This window comes from Catharus ustulatus, chromosome 29 (assembly GCF_009819885.2).
Source record: "Catharus ustulatus isolate bCatUst1 chromosome 29, bCatUst1.pri.v2, whole genome shotgun sequence".
Lineage (NCBI taxonomy): Eukaryota > Metazoa > Chordata > Aves > Passeriformes > Turdidae > Catharus > Catharus ustulatus.
The window spans coordinates 1,107,285-1,124,467 of record NC_046249.1 but is presented as its reverse complement, the minus strand read 5'-3'; the positions used below and the strand labels follow the sequence as shown (position 1 = coordinate 1,124,467).

The following is a 17,183-nucleotide window of genomic DNA, read 5'->3' as shown; positions in this document are numbered from 1 at the left end:
TCCAGGTGTCCCCAACCCGTTCCAGGTGTCCCCAACCCAACCAGGTGTCCCCGTGCCAGACCAGGTGTCCCCATCCCATTCCAGGTGTCCCCAACCCATTCCAGGTGTCCCCACAGCCCCGGGGATCCCAGCAGAGCTGGGTTGATGCCCCACGAGCAGCTCCTGCTCCTCCCTCGCTTCTCCTCCTGCCTGGAAGGATTTTTTGGCCGCTCTTTGTTTCTCCATCAGGAAAATGAAACGTGAGGCAGAGCCACAGCTCGGGGCAGCTCTTGGGAAATGAAGATTTGGGGGTGCAGTGCTGGGCACTGGGTGCCTCTGGGCTCATCAATGACTTAAAAAATATTTTAAATAAATTCTCCCCCTGTTTTCCTCGCAGAAAAGAACTCTCCTTGGCACGGAGGGGCTGCTGCCAAAATCCCAACTCGTCCTGCAGGGAGCTCAGGATCGGGGCCAGCATGGGGGGGTGGGGGCTGGCCCGGCTGCTGCTGGCCCTGCTGGCTGTGCTGGCCGTGTCCCCAGCGCGGGGACAGTTCGAGGGGGACCTGCAGAGTGACAGATTCGCAGCCTACGAGGACAGAGCCCCCAGCAGGGTGAGGAGAAGGGGCCAGGACTCGCTGCGAGGGTGAGTTGGGGCTCCCTGAGGGGGTGGTGGTGTAAATGAGAAACAAAATCTCGATTTTTTAGCAGAATTTCCATTGCTTTGTTTTATCCAGACAGAGCAAAGCAACCTGAGGGGTCACTGCCCACTCCAGGCTCCGAATCTCAAATCTCCAAATCTCAGTTTGCAGCTTCTTCTCATAGTGTAATCAATAAATTTTAGGGTTTTGTTGTCATAATTTTTGCCAGGCAAGCAGTGGTGGTGAATAAACATCCATAAAGTCTCTGGGAGTCAGTCCCACAGACACCATCTGGTCTGGGTAGATAAAACCAGAAATGGGGAAGTTCTGCTCTTGTGGAGAGGCAGCATTGATAAAACAAAGGCAGGAAGTCTGAGTTTACAAAATCAATCAGACTATTGGAAAATCCGTGTTTACAAAATCAATCAGACTATTGGAAAATCTGAGTTTGCAAAATCAATCAGACTATTGGAAAATCCGTGTTTACAAAATCAATTAGAATATTGGAAAATCTGAGTTTACAAAATCAATCAGAATATTGGAAAGTCTGATTTTACAAACTGGTAATAGATACAAATTATTTAGAAACATAATATTGATAACAGGGGGATTTAAACCAGAATTATTTAATCCCATTTCTCCTCCATCCAGTGTCACTTCAGACACTCTGGTTTGTACAGAATTCCCATTCCTGGGGATTTGCCATCCCTGCTCTCTCCCTAAGCCTGGGCTGTGTCCCAGCTGAGCCAGGCCCAGGCTGAGCTCAGCTCTGCTGCTCTAAGATGGTTCCTGGCCTGCCCTGACTGGGGATTTTTGGATTTATTTGGAGTTATTTGAAGTCACTTGAATTTATTTGGAGTTATTTGAATTTAATTGAATTTATTTGGAGTTATTTGGAGTTGTTTGGAGTTATTTAAAGTTATTTTCAGTCTGTCTGGCTGCAGCTCCTGGGCTCTGTTCCCGTGTCCGTTGCCGTGTCCGTGGGGATCCACGCTCGGGGCTGGGCTGTGCCAGAGGCTCAGGAATGCTGGAAATGCTGCTGGGATGGGAGCAGTGCCCCAGAAATGGGCTGGGCTGGGGCTGGAGCTGGATCCAGCCTGGGATGGAGGTGTCTCCTGGAATTCCAGCCTGGGATGGAGGTGTCTCCTCTTGGAATTCCAGTTTGGGATGGAGGTGTTTCCTGGAATTCCAGCCTGGGATGGAGGTGTCTCCTGGAATTCCAGTTTGGGATGGAGGTGTCTCCTGGAATTCCAGCCTGGGATGGAGGTGTCTCCTGGAATTCCAGTTAGGGATGGAGGTGTTTCCTCCTGGAATTTCAGCCCATGGGTGGAGGCATCTCCTGGAATTCCAGCCTGGGATGGAGGCATCTCCTGGAATTCCAGCCTGGGATGGAGGTGTTTCCTGGAATTCCAGCCTGGGATGGAGGTGTCTCCTCCTGGAATTCCAGCCTGGGATGGAGGTGTCTCCTGGAATTCCAGCCTGGGATGGAGGTGTTTCCTGGAATTCCAGCCTGGGATGGAGGTGTCTCCTCCTGGAATTCCAGCCTGGGATGGAGGTGTCTCCTGGAATTCCAGTTTGGGATGGAGGTGTTTCCTCCTGGAATTCCAGTTTGGGATGGAGGCATCTCCTGGAATTCCAGTTTGGGATGGAGGTGTTTCCTGGAATTCCAGCCTAGGATGGAGGTGTTTCCTCCTGGAATTCCAGCCTGGGATGGAGGTGTCTCCTCCTGGAATTCCAGCCTGGGATGGAGGTGTCTCCTGGAATTCCAGTTTGGGATGGAGGTGTTTCCTGGAATTCCAGCCTGGGATGGAGGTGTCTCTTGGAATTCCAGTTTGGGATGGAGGTGTTTCCTCCTGGAATTCCAGTTTGGGATGGAGGTGTTTCCTCCTGGAATTCCAGTTTGGGATGGAGATGTTTCCTCCTGGAATTCCAGTTTGGGATGGAGGTATCTCGTGGAATTCCAGCCTGGGATGGAGGTGTTTCCTCCTGGAATTCCAGTTTGGGATGGAGGTGTTTTCTCCTGGAATTCCAGCCTGGGATGGAGGTGTTTCCTCCTGGAATTCCAGCCTGGGATGGAGGTGTCTGCTGGAATTCCAGCCTGGGATGGAAGTGTCTCCTCCTGGAATTCCAGCCTGGGATGGAAGTGTCTCCTCCTGGAATTCCAGCCTGGGATGGAAGTGTCTCCTCCTGGAATTCCAGCCTGGGATGGAGGTGTTTCCTGGAATTCCAACCTGGGATGGAGGTGTTTCCTCCTGGAATTCCAGCCTGGGATGGAGGTGTTTCCTCCTGGAATTCCAGCCTGGGATGGAGGTGTCTCCTCCTGGAATTCCAGCCTGGGATGGAGGTGTCTCCTGGAATTCCAGTTTGGGATGGAGGTGTTTCCTGGAATTCCAGCCTGGGATGGAGGTGTCTCTTGGAATTCCAGTTTGGGATGGAGGTGTTTCCTCCTGGAATTCCAGTTTGGGATGGAGGTGTTTCCTCCTGGAATTCCAGTTTGGGATGGAGATGTTTCCTCCTGGAATTCCAGTTTGGGATGGAGGTATCTCGTGGAATTCCAGCCTGGGATGGAGGTGTTTCCTCCTGGAATTCCAGTTTGGGATGGAGGTGTTTTCTCCTGGAATTCCAGCCTGGGATGGAGGTGTTTCCTCCTGGAATTCCAGCCTGGGATGGAGGTGTCTGCTGGAATTCCAGCCTGGGATGGAAGTGTCTCCTCCTGGAATTCCAGCCTGGGATGGAAGTGTCTCCTCCTGGAATTCCAGCCTGGGATGGAAGTGTCTCCTCCTGGAATTCCAGCCTGGGATGGAGGTGTTTCCTGGAATTCCAACCTGGGATGGAGGTGTTTCCTCCTGGAATTCCAGTTTGGAATGGAGGTGTCTCCTCCTGGAATTCCAGCCTGGGATGGAGGCGTCTCCTGGAATTCCAACCTGGGATGGAGGTGTCACCTCCTGGAATTCCAGCCTGGGATGGAGGTGTCTTTTGGAATTAACAGGACTGGAGCTGAAAAAAAAACCCTCTCTGCTCCAGCATTCCCATAATTCCCATCATTCCCATCATTCCCATCAATCCAACATTCCCATCATTCCCAACATTCCCATCATTCCCACCATTCCCATAATTCCACCATTCCCACCATTCCCATTATTCCATCATTCCCACCATTCTCTGTGCCCAAAGTTCCCCTTCCCTCCCAGCCCTCCTGCTGGAAACCTCCCCCTTGGAAACCTCCCTGTCCCAAAAGAGAGCAGGAATGTTTGGAATGATCTCCTGGGAAGCAGCTCAGGTGCCAGCAGGGAATCCCCAGAACGGAGCTGGACCTTTGTCCTGGGGCAATTCTGGGAAGTTTTGTTAGGGATCAATGGATAATTATGGATCAGTGTTTGGGTTTGGTGATCTCAGAGGTTGTTTCCAAATTCAATCATTCTGGGATCTTCCCTGACCTGGCTTTTGCTGCTTTGAGGCCTCAGGGTCCTTTGCTGCTGTGGGATTTCCCTTTGGGAAAGGTGAATCCATCCCAGTTCCAGATTTGGTTCTCTCAGAGTGACCAAAGGAGTGACCCAAGGGGGAAATAAAATCAATAAAAGCTGTTTAAACCTGGCCTTGTGTCAATGTGGGCACGTGGGTGACCCTGGCAGCTGCATCTGCTGGAATTATCTCCTCCAAAGTGAATTTTTAATCCCATTTATCCCCCTTTAACAGCTCAGGACACCACAGCAAATATTTGCTTTGGCTTTGCCCTCCCAGCCCCCCAGCTTTCCCTTTTGGGGAGATAAAACCAGTTCTAGTCTGGGCTCTGCTCTGAGCCTGGCCTTGCCCCCAGGGCGTGCAGGAGGGATTTGGGCAGAGCTGGGATTAAAAACCTGGGCTGGGGACACTGGGAGAGAATCCAAAAATTCGGATTTTGGCTCTGGGTGGAGCAAAAGGGACAAATGTCCAGGATTTGCTCTTGGATTTGGGATTTGAGGGTGGGGCAGGGTCCTGACAGGGAAAACCTTCCCAGAGCTGCTGCAGCTCTGCTTTATTGAAAAAATTTGATTTCCCAATGAGTTAATCGGAGTTTCCCCTTCCCCACACCTTTTATTCCAGCTCCCAAAGTCTTTCCCAACCTTTTCCTGCCCTTCCTGGAGCATTTTATCCATGGCAGAAATGTTTTCCTTCCCCTGGTGAGGGACTGACAAATCCAAGGACTCGAGGGACGGGCACCAGCCCTGCAAGATTTGGATTTTTTCCTTTCCTTTTGGATTTTTACCCTTGCCTTTGGAATTTTTCCTTTCCCTTTGGGAATTTTCCCTTCCCTTTGGAATTTTTTCCTTCCCTTTTGGATTTTTTTCCCTTCTCTTTAGGAATTTTTCCTTCCCTTTGCGAATTTTCCCTTCCCTTTGGGAATTCTTCCTTTCCCTTTCGGATTTTTTTCCTTCTCTTTGGGATTTTTTCCTTTCCCTTTGGGAATTTTCCCTTCCCTTTGGGAATTCTTCCTTTCCTTTTGGATTTTTTCCCTTCCCTTTGGGAATTCTTCCCTTCCCTTTTGGGAATTTTTTCCCTTCCCTTTGGGAATTTTTTCCCTTCCCTTTGGGAATTTTTCCCTTCCCTTTGGAATTTTTTCCTTCCCTTTTGGGAAATTTTTCTCTTCTCTTTGGGACTTTTTTCCCTTCCCTTTTGGGATTTTTTCCCTTCCCTTTTGGATTTTTTTCCCTTCCCTTTGGGAATTCTTCCTTTCCCTTTTGGATTTTTTTCCCTTCCCTTCAGGAATTTTTCTACCCCCTCGGGTTCATGGTTGGGATGATCTCTGAGATGTTTTTCACCCCAAATTCTCCTGAATTCCTGAATTTTCCTGGGATTTCTCCTTGTCTGTGCCTCCTTCTCCCAGCTCTGTTCTTCCCCAAATGGGATGAGAAAACAGAGCCCCACCAGAAGTTCAGAGAGGGAAATGGGACTCAGGTGAATTTTTTAAACTCTGGGAGATAAAAAATTCCCAAACACTGCTCCAGTTCCTCTCCAATGAGTGGCACAAAGCATTTCCTGTGGGCTCTGTGGAATCCTGCCGTGGTTTGGCTTGGAAGGGCCTCAAAGATCATCCAGAATCCATTAAAAAATAAAACATTAAACCCATTAAAATTGCTCCCAGTGGCTCTGGGTGCCCAACACGAGCTGTCCCTGCTGTCCCTGCTCCTTGGGAAGAGGCCCCAGACCAAGGACTGGGGCTGTTCCTGCTGGAATTTTATTTATTTAGAGCTCATTCCCATCCCAGCCTCCTTCCACAAAGGAGGAAAGTATGAAACAAATGCAAAGCAGGGATTAAATGCAAAATAAACAAGCCTCTTATCCAACCCTGCTTTCCCAAATAACAATTAATAAAGGCATGGGGAGCAATAAATCCCAGCCCAGGCCCGGCTTTAATCCGGCCTTAAACCCATTAAAGCAGAGCCAGTTTGAAATGAGCCTCTCCTGAAGGGCCCAGCCCTGACAAATCCCTTCTGGGCAGGGCTGGGATGGGATTTCTGCTTTCCTGGAGCAGTTTCCAGGGGCAGGGGGTGGGTGCTGGGCTGGCACTGCCATGTCCAAGCCGGGATAAAGCCCGGCTTAAAGCACAGCTCGTTATGTCTGAGCCATTAATTGTGAGCTGCAGGGGAGGGGATGGGTGTGGGGAGGGGTTTGGGGCACCCCTGGCCCCAGGGCAGCGCTCTGAGGAGGAGAAATTCAAAATTAATTGGGGGGGAAAGGCGACGGGAGCAGCTCCCGGGTGATTTGTGACACCTCCTCATTTTCCATCCCTTGGGAATTCATTTCCATCCTTGGGAATTAATTTCCATCCTTGGGAATTCATTTCCATCCTTGGGAATTAATTTCCATCCTTGGGAATTCATTTCTGTTCCTTGGGAATTCATTTCTGTTCCTTGGGAATTCATTTCCATCCTTGGGAATTCATTTCATTCCTTGGGAATTCCTTTCCATTCCCTGGGGAATTCATTTCCATCCTTGGGAATTCATTTCTATTCCTTGGGAATTAATTTCCATCCTTGGGAATTAATTTCCATCCTTGGGAATTAATTTCCATCCCATGGGAATTCCTTTCCATTCTTGGGAATTCATTTGCACTCCAAGAGGAATTCATTTCCACCCTTGGGAATTAATTTCCTTTCCTTGGAGAATTCATTTCATTCCTTGGGAATTCCTTTCCATTCTTGGGAATTCATTTCCATCCTTGGGAATTCATTTCCACTCCATGAGGAATTCATTTCCTTTCCATCCTTGAGAATTCATTTCCACTCCAAGAGGAATTCGTTTCCATTCTTGGGAATTCATTTCTGTTCGTTGGGAATTCATTTCATTCCTTGGGAATTAATTTCTATTCCTTGGGAATTAATTTCTGTTCCTTGGGAATTCATTTCCATCCTTGGGAATTCATTTCCATCCTTGGGAATTAATTTCTATCCTTGGGGAATTCCTTTCCATTCCCTGGGGAATTCCTTTCTATCCTTGGGAATTCATTTCCATCCTTGGGAATTAATTTCTATCCTTGGGGAATTCCTTTCCATCCTTGGGAATTAATTTCCATCCTTGGGAATTCATTTCCACTCCATGAGGAATTAATTTCCTTTCCATCCTTGGGAATTAATTTCCTTTCTTTGGAGAATTCATTTCCATCCCATGGGAATTCCTTTCCATTGTTGGGAATTCATTTGCATCCCTTGGGAATTCATTTCCATCGTTGTGGAATTCATTCCCACCCTTGGGAATTCATTTCCATTCACAGAATCTCAGGGGCTGGAAAGGTCCCAAACCCAGCTGGGGGTGGCACTTGGGGACAGGCTGGTGGCACTGCCTGGGCACCTCAAAACCTTCTCCAGCCTCAACAATTCCACGATTCCCTGACCCAGGGAAGCTGAAATTTCCCATTTTTCGCTCAACCCTGGACCAGGCACCCAGAACCCCCAACTGGGGAGGGAAAAAAAACCTTAAAAAAACCTTAAAAAAACCTTAAAAAACCTTAAAAAAAACTTTAAAAAAACCCAAAAAAACTTTAATTACACCACTTTGAGCACTTAAAAACCCCAAATTCTCAGCAGAACCCCGAATTCCCTGCAGGGAAGGCACAGCTGGAGCTCTGCCCTGGGATCCAGGCACCTCTGGATCAAATTCCTGCTCCCAGCCCCACTGGGACACCACGAGAGCAACGTGAAGGCAGCACTTGGAAACCTCTGACTCGAGCCTTTTGTTCCTCACTTTTTTTTTGTTCCTCAGCTCTCCCCAGGCTCTGATTTATGTTGTGAAATGGTTGATCTTGGCCCCCTGGCCGTGCCTGGGCTCTCTTGTTTTTGGCAGGAGCGGTGAGGGAGAATATTGGAATGGCGAAGGAATATCTGGCGGAGGAGCCGGAGGTTGTGTGGGTTTTGTCTGGAAGTTTTAAGGGCTGTGTTTGAAGTTTTCATTGGTTTCAGAATTTAAGGAGGGAAAAAAAAAAAAATTAAAAAAAAAATAAATGGAAGGGTTGGTAGCGCTGCTTTCCAAATGAAAGTGTGAAGGAGTTCCTGGAAATCTGTTGGGTTTGGAGTCTTTTTTCAAAGGAAAAGGTTTCTCGCTGGTCTGGAGGGGTTGGGTTAAATGTGAGAAGGGAAATTTTCCTACCACCACTCCATAAAGGGGAAAAAAATTCTTTTATGGATGAGGCAAAGGTGTGGAACAAGATTTTAGAGATCCCACCTTGCTGAACAAAATACAAAATAGAAAATGATCAGGATTATTGAACCCAGAACAACTGGAACCTGAGCCCTGCCTGGCTTTTCCTTAATTCCTTTGATGAAACCCAATAAGAATAATTAAAAATATTCATTGAATCTCCCAGAGGTGAATTCCCTGAGCAGCTTCTCCATCCCTGGCAGGGATCTGGATGGGATTTCAGTCCTCCCAACCCAAACCAGGCTGGCATTTTATGATATTTTATGATATTTTATGATATTTTATGATATTTTATGATATTTTATGATATTTTATGAATATTTTTTTTTGTGCTGGTAGTGTCACACATCCAAATTCATGTTGGAGGTTCTTCTTTGTGGCTTTTCCTCGTGGCACAGACATTCAGCACCTTGAAACCCCAGCTCTCAGAACCAAGAGGATTTGGAATTTTGGGACTTGAACCCATTCCTGAAAGTGCTCAGGAGCTGCTGTGGGGAAGCAGGGCTGGGAGTTCAGAACCCCCTGAGCAGCTCTGACTTTTCCAGGGGGATTTTCTGGGGTTTTTTTCGCATTGTAAATTCCTCACCAAACAGAACCAGGGCTCCTCAGAGTGAGAATTGTGTGAAATCAGTGACTCAAAATGAGAATTGTGTGAAATCAGTGACTCAAAATGAGAATTGTGTGAAATCAATGCCTGGAGGATCTGCTGAAAGTGAGAATTGTGTGCAATCAATGACTCAAAATGATAATTGTGTGAAATCAGTGCTGGGGGATCTGCTCAGAGTGAGAATTGTGTGAAATCAATCACTCAAAAATGAGAATTGTGTGAAATCAGTGACTCAAAGTGAGAATTGTGTGCAATCAATCACTCAAAAATGAGATTTGTGTGAAATCAGTGCTGGTTATCTTCTCAGAGTGAGAATTGTGTGAAATCAGTGACTCAAAAAGAGAATTGTGTGAAATCAGTGCCTGGAGGAGTGAGCAGAGAGCTCCTAAAGGTGAGAATTGTGTGAAATCAGTGACTCAAAATGATAATTGTGTGAAATCAGTGACTGGGGGATCTGCTCAAAGTGAGAATCGTGTGAAATCAATGACTCAGAGTGAGAATTGTGTGAAATCAATCACTCAAAAAAGAGAATTGTGTGAAATCAGTGCCTGGGGGAGTGAGCAGAAAGCTCCTCAGAGTGAGAATTGTGTGAAATCAGTGACTCAAAATGAGAATAGTGTGAAATCAGTGCCTGGAGGATCTGCTCAATGTGAGAATTGTGTGAAATCAGTGCTGGTTATCTTCTCAGAGTGAGAATTGTATTAAATCAATTATTCAAAATGAGAATTGTGTGAAATCAGTGCTGGTTATCTTCTCAGTGTGAGAATTGCGTGAAATCAGTGACTCAAAATAAGAATTGTGTGAAATCAGTGCTGGTTATCTGCTCAGAGTGAAAATTGTGTGAAATCAATCACTCAAAAATGAGATGTGTGTGAAATTGGTGCTGGTTGTCTTCTCAGAGTGAGAATTGTGTGAAATCAGTGACTCCAAATGAGAATTCTTTCAAACCAGTGCTGGTTATCTGCTCAGAGTGAGAATTGTGTGAAATCAGTGCCTGGGGGAGTGAGCAGAGAGTTCCTCAGAGTCACAATTGTGTGAAATCAGTGACTCAAAATGAGAATTGTGTGAAATCAGTGACACAAAATGAGAATTCTTTCAAATCCATGCTGGGGATCTGCTCAGACACAACCCCCTAGGATCCCCATCCAGCTCTGTGTGGGATCAGTTCCCACGCCCTCCCTCAATCCCAAATCCCTCTGGGAAGGGGGGAGATGCTTTCCCAACCCCACCCCGACATTTGGCTCGGGTTTTTGTGCCCTGAATCCCCGGGGGGAATCCAGAGCTGTCCCCAGCCATTGTCAGAGCTGATCCCAAGGGCACAGCAAAAATCCCAGCTCTGAGCAAAGCCAGAGCAAATCCTGAGCTGGGGGAGAATCCGGGAGGGGGAATCATTGTCCTGGCAAACCACAGGCTGAGCTCATCCCCGTCCATTCTGCTCGAGTTTCACAATGAGAGAAAGGAGGGGTCACAAATAACCCCAAAACTTCCCTGCCTCATCCTTGGAAATCCTCACAGACCTGGATTTAGGTGAATTTTTTTTAGGTGAATTAAGAAAGGTGAGAAGGGACAGGATCCATCCATGGAAAAACCCCAAGGAGGCAGAGCTGAGAGGAGGGGGAAAAACCCTTTGGATTTTAAAATTTAATTTAAAATTTATTTTTAAGCCTTGAAATGATGTCCTCAGAGGGAAAAAAAAAAACAAATTGTGTTTGATTTTCAGCCCAAATGTCTGCGGCTCGAGGTTCCATTCCTACTGCTGTCCTGGCTGGAAAACTCTGCCTGGGGGGAACCAGTGCATTGTCCGTGAGTATCCCGAATTTTATCCATTTTATTTTTATCTCAGTATTCATTTTATCAATTTCTTCCATTATTTTATCCTTGTATCCATTTTATTAATTTTACCCATTTAATCCCTGCATTCATTTTATCCATTATTTTATCTCTGTATCCATTTTATTAATTTTAGCCATTTAATCCTTGCATTCATTTTATCCATTTAACTCATTTTATCAATTATTTTATCCCTGTATCCATTTTATTAATTTTATCCATTTTACCCATTTAATCCCTGTATCCATTTTATCCATTATTTTATCCCTGTATCCATTATATCAATTTTACCCATTTAATCCCTGCATTCATTTTATCCATTTTACCCATTTTTATCCATTATTTTATCCCTGTATCCATTTTATTAATTTTATCCATTTTACCCGTTTAATCCCTGCATTCATTTTATCCATTTTACCCATTTTATCAATTATTTTATCCCTGTATCCATTTTATCCATTTATCCATTTTATCTCAGTATTCATTTTATCCAATTTATCCATTTCTCCATTTTATCCATTATTTTATCCCTGTATCCATTTTATTAATTTTATCCATTTTATCCCCGTATTTATTTTATCCATTTTACCCATTTTATCCATTATTTTATCTCTGTATTCATTTTATCCATTTACCCATTTTATCCATTTTATCCATTTATCCATTTTACCCATTCTATCCATTATTTTATCCATTTTATCCATTTATCCATTCTATCCATTCTATCCATTATTTTATCCATTTTATCCATTTTATCCCTGTATCCATTTTTTACCCATTTTACCCATTCTATCCATTATTTTATCCATTATTTTATCCCTGTATTCATTTTGTCCATTTACCCATTTTATCCATTTTATCCATTTATCAATTTTACCCATTCTATCCATTATTTTATCCATTTTATCCCTGTATCCATTTTTTACCCATTTTACCCATTCTATCCATTATTTTATCAATTTTATCCATCCCCTGCTCCCAGCGAGCTGCCAGCCCAGAGGAAGGAATTCAGATTTCCAGCTCAGGGCTCCTGGGAATTCCCAGCTCTGCTAATCCTGCTAAACCCAGCTGGTTCCAGCTGGTCCCAGCTCCTGAGCTCAGCTTTAATCCCCTCCTGCTTTGGGACAATTTGGAATAATTCCATTAATTGATCCCATTAATTGGTTCCATTCTGTTAATTGATGCAAACCTGCTGTCCCCAGAGGTTTCTCCCAGCGGGAATTTGCATTTTTAAGGATGATTTGGATAAATCTCAGCTGGATTGGGAATTTTCCTTCCTCCTTGGGCTCTCCAGGGCTGGAGAATCCTTGGGTGGGGTGAAGGAGGGGTGGGAGTTTGGGTCCTTCCCCAACCCCTCCCTGGGAATTCCTGAGAGATGAACACAACAGCTCTGGGAATTCCTGAGAGATGAACACAACAGCTCTGGGAATTCCCAAGGATGGATCCAGAGCAGCTCTGGGAATTCCAGATGGATGATCAGAGCAGCTCTGGGAATTCCTGAGGTGATTCCTGATGGATGATCAGAGCAGCTCTGGGAATTCCCAAGGATGGATCCAGAGCAGTTCTGGGAATTCCTGAGGCATGGATCCAGAGCAGCTCTGGGAATTCCCAAGGATGATCAGATCAGAGCATCTCTGTGAATTCCTGAGGGATGAACAGAACAGCTCTGGGAATTCCCAAGGATGGATCCAGAGCAGCTCTGGGAATTCCCTGAGTGATTCCTGATGGATTAACAGAACAGCTCTGGGAATTCCTGAGAGATGGATGATCAGAGCAGCTCTGGGAATTCCTTGGGTGATTCCTGATGGATCCAGAACAGCTCTGGGAATTCTCTGGGTGGTTCCTGATGGATGATCAGAGCAGCTCTGGGAATTCCCAAGGATGGATCCAGAACAGCTCTGGGAATTCCCTGGGATGGATCCAGAGCAGCTCTGGGAATTCCCAAGGATGGATCCAGAACAGCTCTGGGAATTCCCAAAGGATGATCAGAGCAGCTCTGGGAATTCCTTGGGTGATTCCTGATGGATGATCAGAGCAGCTCTGGGAATTCCCAAGGATGATCAGAGCAGCTCTGGAAATTCCTGAGGTGATTCCCAAGGCATGGATGAACAGAGCAGCTCTGGGAATTCCTGAGGGATGGATCCAGAGCAGCTCTGGGAATTCCCAAGGATGGATCCAGAGCAGCTCTGGGAATTCCCAATGTGATTCCTGATGGATGAACAGAGCAGCTCTGGGAACACCCAACGTGATTCCTGATAGATGAACAGAGCAGCTCTGGGAATTCCCAAGGATGGATCCAGAGCAGCTCTGAGAATTCCCGAAGGATGATCAGAGCAGCTCTGGGAATTCCTGAGGGATGAACAGAACAGCTCTGGGAATTCTCAAAGTGATTCCCAAGGATGGATCCAGAGCAGCTCTGGGAATTCCTTGGGTGATTCCTGATGGATGAACAGAGCACCTCTGGGAATTCCTGAGGTGATTCCCAAGGATGATCAGAGCATCTCTGGGAATTCCCTGGTGTAACCCTGACCCTGCTGTGCCCGCAGCCATCTGCAGGAATTCCTGCGGGGATGGATTCTGCTCCCGGCCCAACATGTGCACCTGCTCCAATGGACAGCTGTCCCCGAACTGCGGCTCTCCTGGAGGTGAGGGAATTCTCCTGCCCATCCCAGGGCTCCCCAAAAACGGGGAGGAATCGGATCCCTGCAGCTCTGCCCCGAACCCACAAAATATTCCGTGTTGCAGCACAAGTTCCGTGTTTTGGGGTGCGGAAATAAACGGGATTTTGGGGTGTTTGAGGTCTCAGATGGAGAGAGGCATCCCAAGGATTCATTTCCAGCTGCAGGGGACCCCTCAAAGGCACGGTCAGGGGTGCCTGGGAGAAGGAAATTCCCGGGATTTGCTCCCCAAAGTGCCACGTTGAGCTCCAGGGGATCCAAAGCCGGAGCGAGGATCCATGTGGGAGCAATCAGGGAGGAATTCCAGGAATGCCCAGAGCTGAGCATCCCTCCCGTGCCATTCCCGGCCTCCTCCAATCCGGAATTGGCACTTGGGGGCTGGATTTCTGTGCAAAAGCAGACAAATTGTGCATTCCAGAGGCAAGGAAAGCCACTGGGCCTCCTCTGGAATAACAAAGAGCGGCGTTTCCTGCTTGGTTTTACTCCAGGGAGTAAGGATGTTGTAGGAGTCCTCTGGAGGGGTTGTTTAGGTGGAGTAGTGAGTGAGTAGAGACAAAAACCCCACAGCGGGTCCCGGGCAGAGCCACAGATCCCTTCCCAGCGTTTGTAGGATTGATCCAGTCCTGGGAAAATTAACGGGTCCTGTCCCTGTCCTTGTCCCCGTCCCTGTCCCTGTCCCTGTCCTTGTATCCCTGTGTCCCTGTCCCTGTGTCCCTGTCCCTGTGTCCCTGTGTCCCTGTCCCTGTGTCCCTGTCCTTGTCCCTGTGTCCCTGTCCCTGTCTCCAGGGCAGAGCTGGGGTCCCAGGTTGATCTCTGTCCCTGTCCTTGTTGCTGTGTCCCTGTCCCTGTGTCCTGTGTCCCTGTCCCTGTCCCCAGGGCAGGGCTGAGGTCCCAGGCTGATCCCTGTCCCTGTCCCTGTGCTCCTGTCCCTGTTCCTGTGTCCTTGTGTCCCTGTCCTTGTCCTTGTGTCCCTGTCCCTGTCCCTGTGTCCCTGTCCCTGTCCCTGTGTCCCTGTCCTTGTCCCTGTGTCCTTGTCCCTGTCCCTGTGTCCCTGTCCCTGTCCCCAGGCAGGGCTGGGGTCCCAGGCTGATCCCTGTCCCTGTCCCTGTCCCCAGTGCAGAGCTGCAGCGTGCGCTGCATGAACGGGGGCAGCTGCTCCGAGGAGTCCTGTCTGTGCCAGAAGGGATTCACAGGGACCTACTGCGGGCAGCGTGAGTGACAATGGGGACAGGGATGGGGACAGGGATTGGGAATGGGAACGGGGACAGGTCCTGTCTGTGCCAGAAGGGATTCACAGGGACCTACTGCGGGCAGCGTGAGTGACAACGGGGACAGGGATGGGATTGGGGACAGGGATAGGATGGGAGTGGGAACAGGAGTGGGAATGGGGATGGGAATGGGGATGGGATGGGGATGAGCGTGAGGATGGGAATGGCAATCGGGATGGCAATGGCAATGGGAACACATTTTATGGGAATGGAATGGAATGGGATTGGGAGTGGGAATAGGAATGGGAACAGGACTAGGACTGGGACTGGGACTGGGACTGGGACTGGGACTGGGACTGGGACTGGGACTGGGAATGGGACTGGGACTGGGAATGGAATGGGACTGGGAATGGGAACAGGAATTGGAGTGGGAATGGGACTGGGAATGGGACTGGGAATGGAATGGGACTGGGAATGGGAATGGGAACGGGACTGGGACTGGGACTGGGAATGGGACTGGGACTGGGACTGGAATGGGACTGGCAATACCAAAGGACACCCAGCACACCCCACACCAGCTCCGAGTTCTCCTTCCCTCGGAATCTCAGCTCACTCTCGTCACACAGACACAGCTCTGTATCAAAACACAGATACTGGATATAATTCATGGACTGATCATTTCCCACTGTGATGTATAATATATTAATATAGTAATATCAATTTTTCAATCTATTATAATATATAGGCAAGAGATCTGGATAGTATTGTATATACCATATTATCTATATAGATAACATAGAATATATGGATATATTATGTATTCTAATATAGAATATATTCATGATATAGAATGTAATGCATAGTATATTCACAATATATCTAATATATTATTATATAAGGGAGAATATTGTTATATCTGAGATAATATATGCACATATATTATATATAATTACACCTATGTATTATATATACAATTATACATCTCTATAATTTCTCATCTCCATATAATTATAAGAGAATTATATATTCTCTTATTCTATGATCATGATATAATTATAGTTAGTTAACAATTATATTATTATATCATTATATCAATTATAAATCACATATATTTATATATTATATCAATATTCTACCCTGTAATCCATTTTAGGAAGCCTTTAGTAAGCGAATAAGAACAATATCTTTGAAATAATCTCTGATCAATGAGCTCAGTTAGAGCTTCCCAAATTCCAGATCCCTGCATCCACGTGGGAATTGCTCCAAGACAAAATCCCCCGAACTCCCCCCGATCCCTCGGTGCTGAAACTTCCCCAGAAGTTCAGCTGGAGGCTCCAGATGGAAAATTTCACCCTGAGCAGCAAAGCTTGGGAAAGTTCTCAGGAGCAGCAGCCAGGGCTGGGCTGGGACGTGCAGCCCTCGCTGTGACACTGCTGCTCCCAGGCTGGCAGCACATCCCGGGGTGATGAACCCCAAATCCCAGCCTGGATTTTGGAGTGACAAACCCCAAATCCCAGCCTGGCAGCACATCCTGGGGTGATGAACCCCAAATCCCAGCCCTGCCTGGATCCTGGAGTGACAAATCCCAGCCTGGATCCTGGGAGTGAACCCCAAATTCCAACCTGGCAGCACATCCTGGAGTGATGAACCCCAGATCTCATCCCAGCCTGGATTCTGGGATCAGAGCCAGGATTGGAACTGGGATCAGAGCAGAGCACAGCAGAGCAGAACTGGGGTCAGAACCAGGATCAGAGCTGGGATCAGAACCAGGATCAGAGCTGGAGTCAGAACCAGGATCAGAACCAGGGTCAGAGCTGGAGTCAGAACCAGGATCAGAGCTGGGGTCAGATCTGGGATCAGAACCAGGATCAGAACCAGGATCAGAACCAGGATCAGAGCTGGGATCAGAACTGGGGTCAGAGCTGGGATCAGAACCAGGATCAGAACCAGGATCAGAACCAGGATCACAGCTGGGATCAGAACCAGGATCAGAACCAGGATCAGAGCTGGGGACAGAACTGGGATCAGAACCAGGATCAGAGCTGGGGTCGTTTTTGTGAGGAGGGATCTTAAAAGGAGGAAGTAAGGCGAGTCTCCCTGAACTCTTGACCCTTTTGTGTTAATGACAATACAAATGATTCCTGGGGACAGTGCAGTTTTTCACAGAAAGGGTTTCTGGTTGGGATTGTTCGTGTTTCCTCGTCCCTGCTTACCAATTTCATCTTTTCCATTGCAAGCACAGCTGAGCAAACATAAGATGACAAACAATCAATTATTTAAGTTTCAGATAACTACTTCAAGCTCGGTTCTCCTTCTGACTTCTAACTAAAATCCTGATTTTTGTAAGATGAGTGTTTCACTGGAATTCTCTGTTTTTCTCCCAGCTGTGTGTGAGAACGGCTGCCAGAACGGGGGCAGGTGCATCGGCCCCAACCGCTGCGCCTGCGTCTACGGCTTCACCGGGCCCCAGTGCGAGAGAGGTAGGGGGAGTCCCAAAATCCCAAAAATCCCAAAATCCCAAAATCCCCAAATCCCAAAATCCCAAAATCCCAAAATCCCAATAATAAAA

General features: G+C 47.1%; 1 protein-coding gene across 1 annotated transcript in view; it reads left to right on the top strand.

Moving 5' to 3' along the window:
- The first annotated feature begins 455 nt into the window (after window positions 1–455).
- The window catches only part of LOC117008239 (fibrillin-2-like), a 33,550-nt gene continuing 16,822 nt past the window's right edge, over window positions 456–17,183 (top strand). Inside the window, exons 1-6 of the mRNA XM_042780031.1 lie at window positions 456–622; window positions 10,309–10,425; window positions 10,619–10,701; window positions 13,275–13,373; window positions 14,522–14,617; window positions 16,999–17,094. Coding sequence (XP_042635965.1) covers window positions 456–622; window positions 10,309–10,425; window positions 10,619–10,701; window positions 13,275–13,373; window positions 14,522–14,617; window positions 16,999–17,094 — 658 coding nt within the window. The remainder of the gene's footprint in view (window positions 623–10,308; window positions 10,426–10,618; window positions 10,702–13,274; window positions 13,374–14,521; window positions 14,618–16,998; window positions 17,095–17,183) is intronic.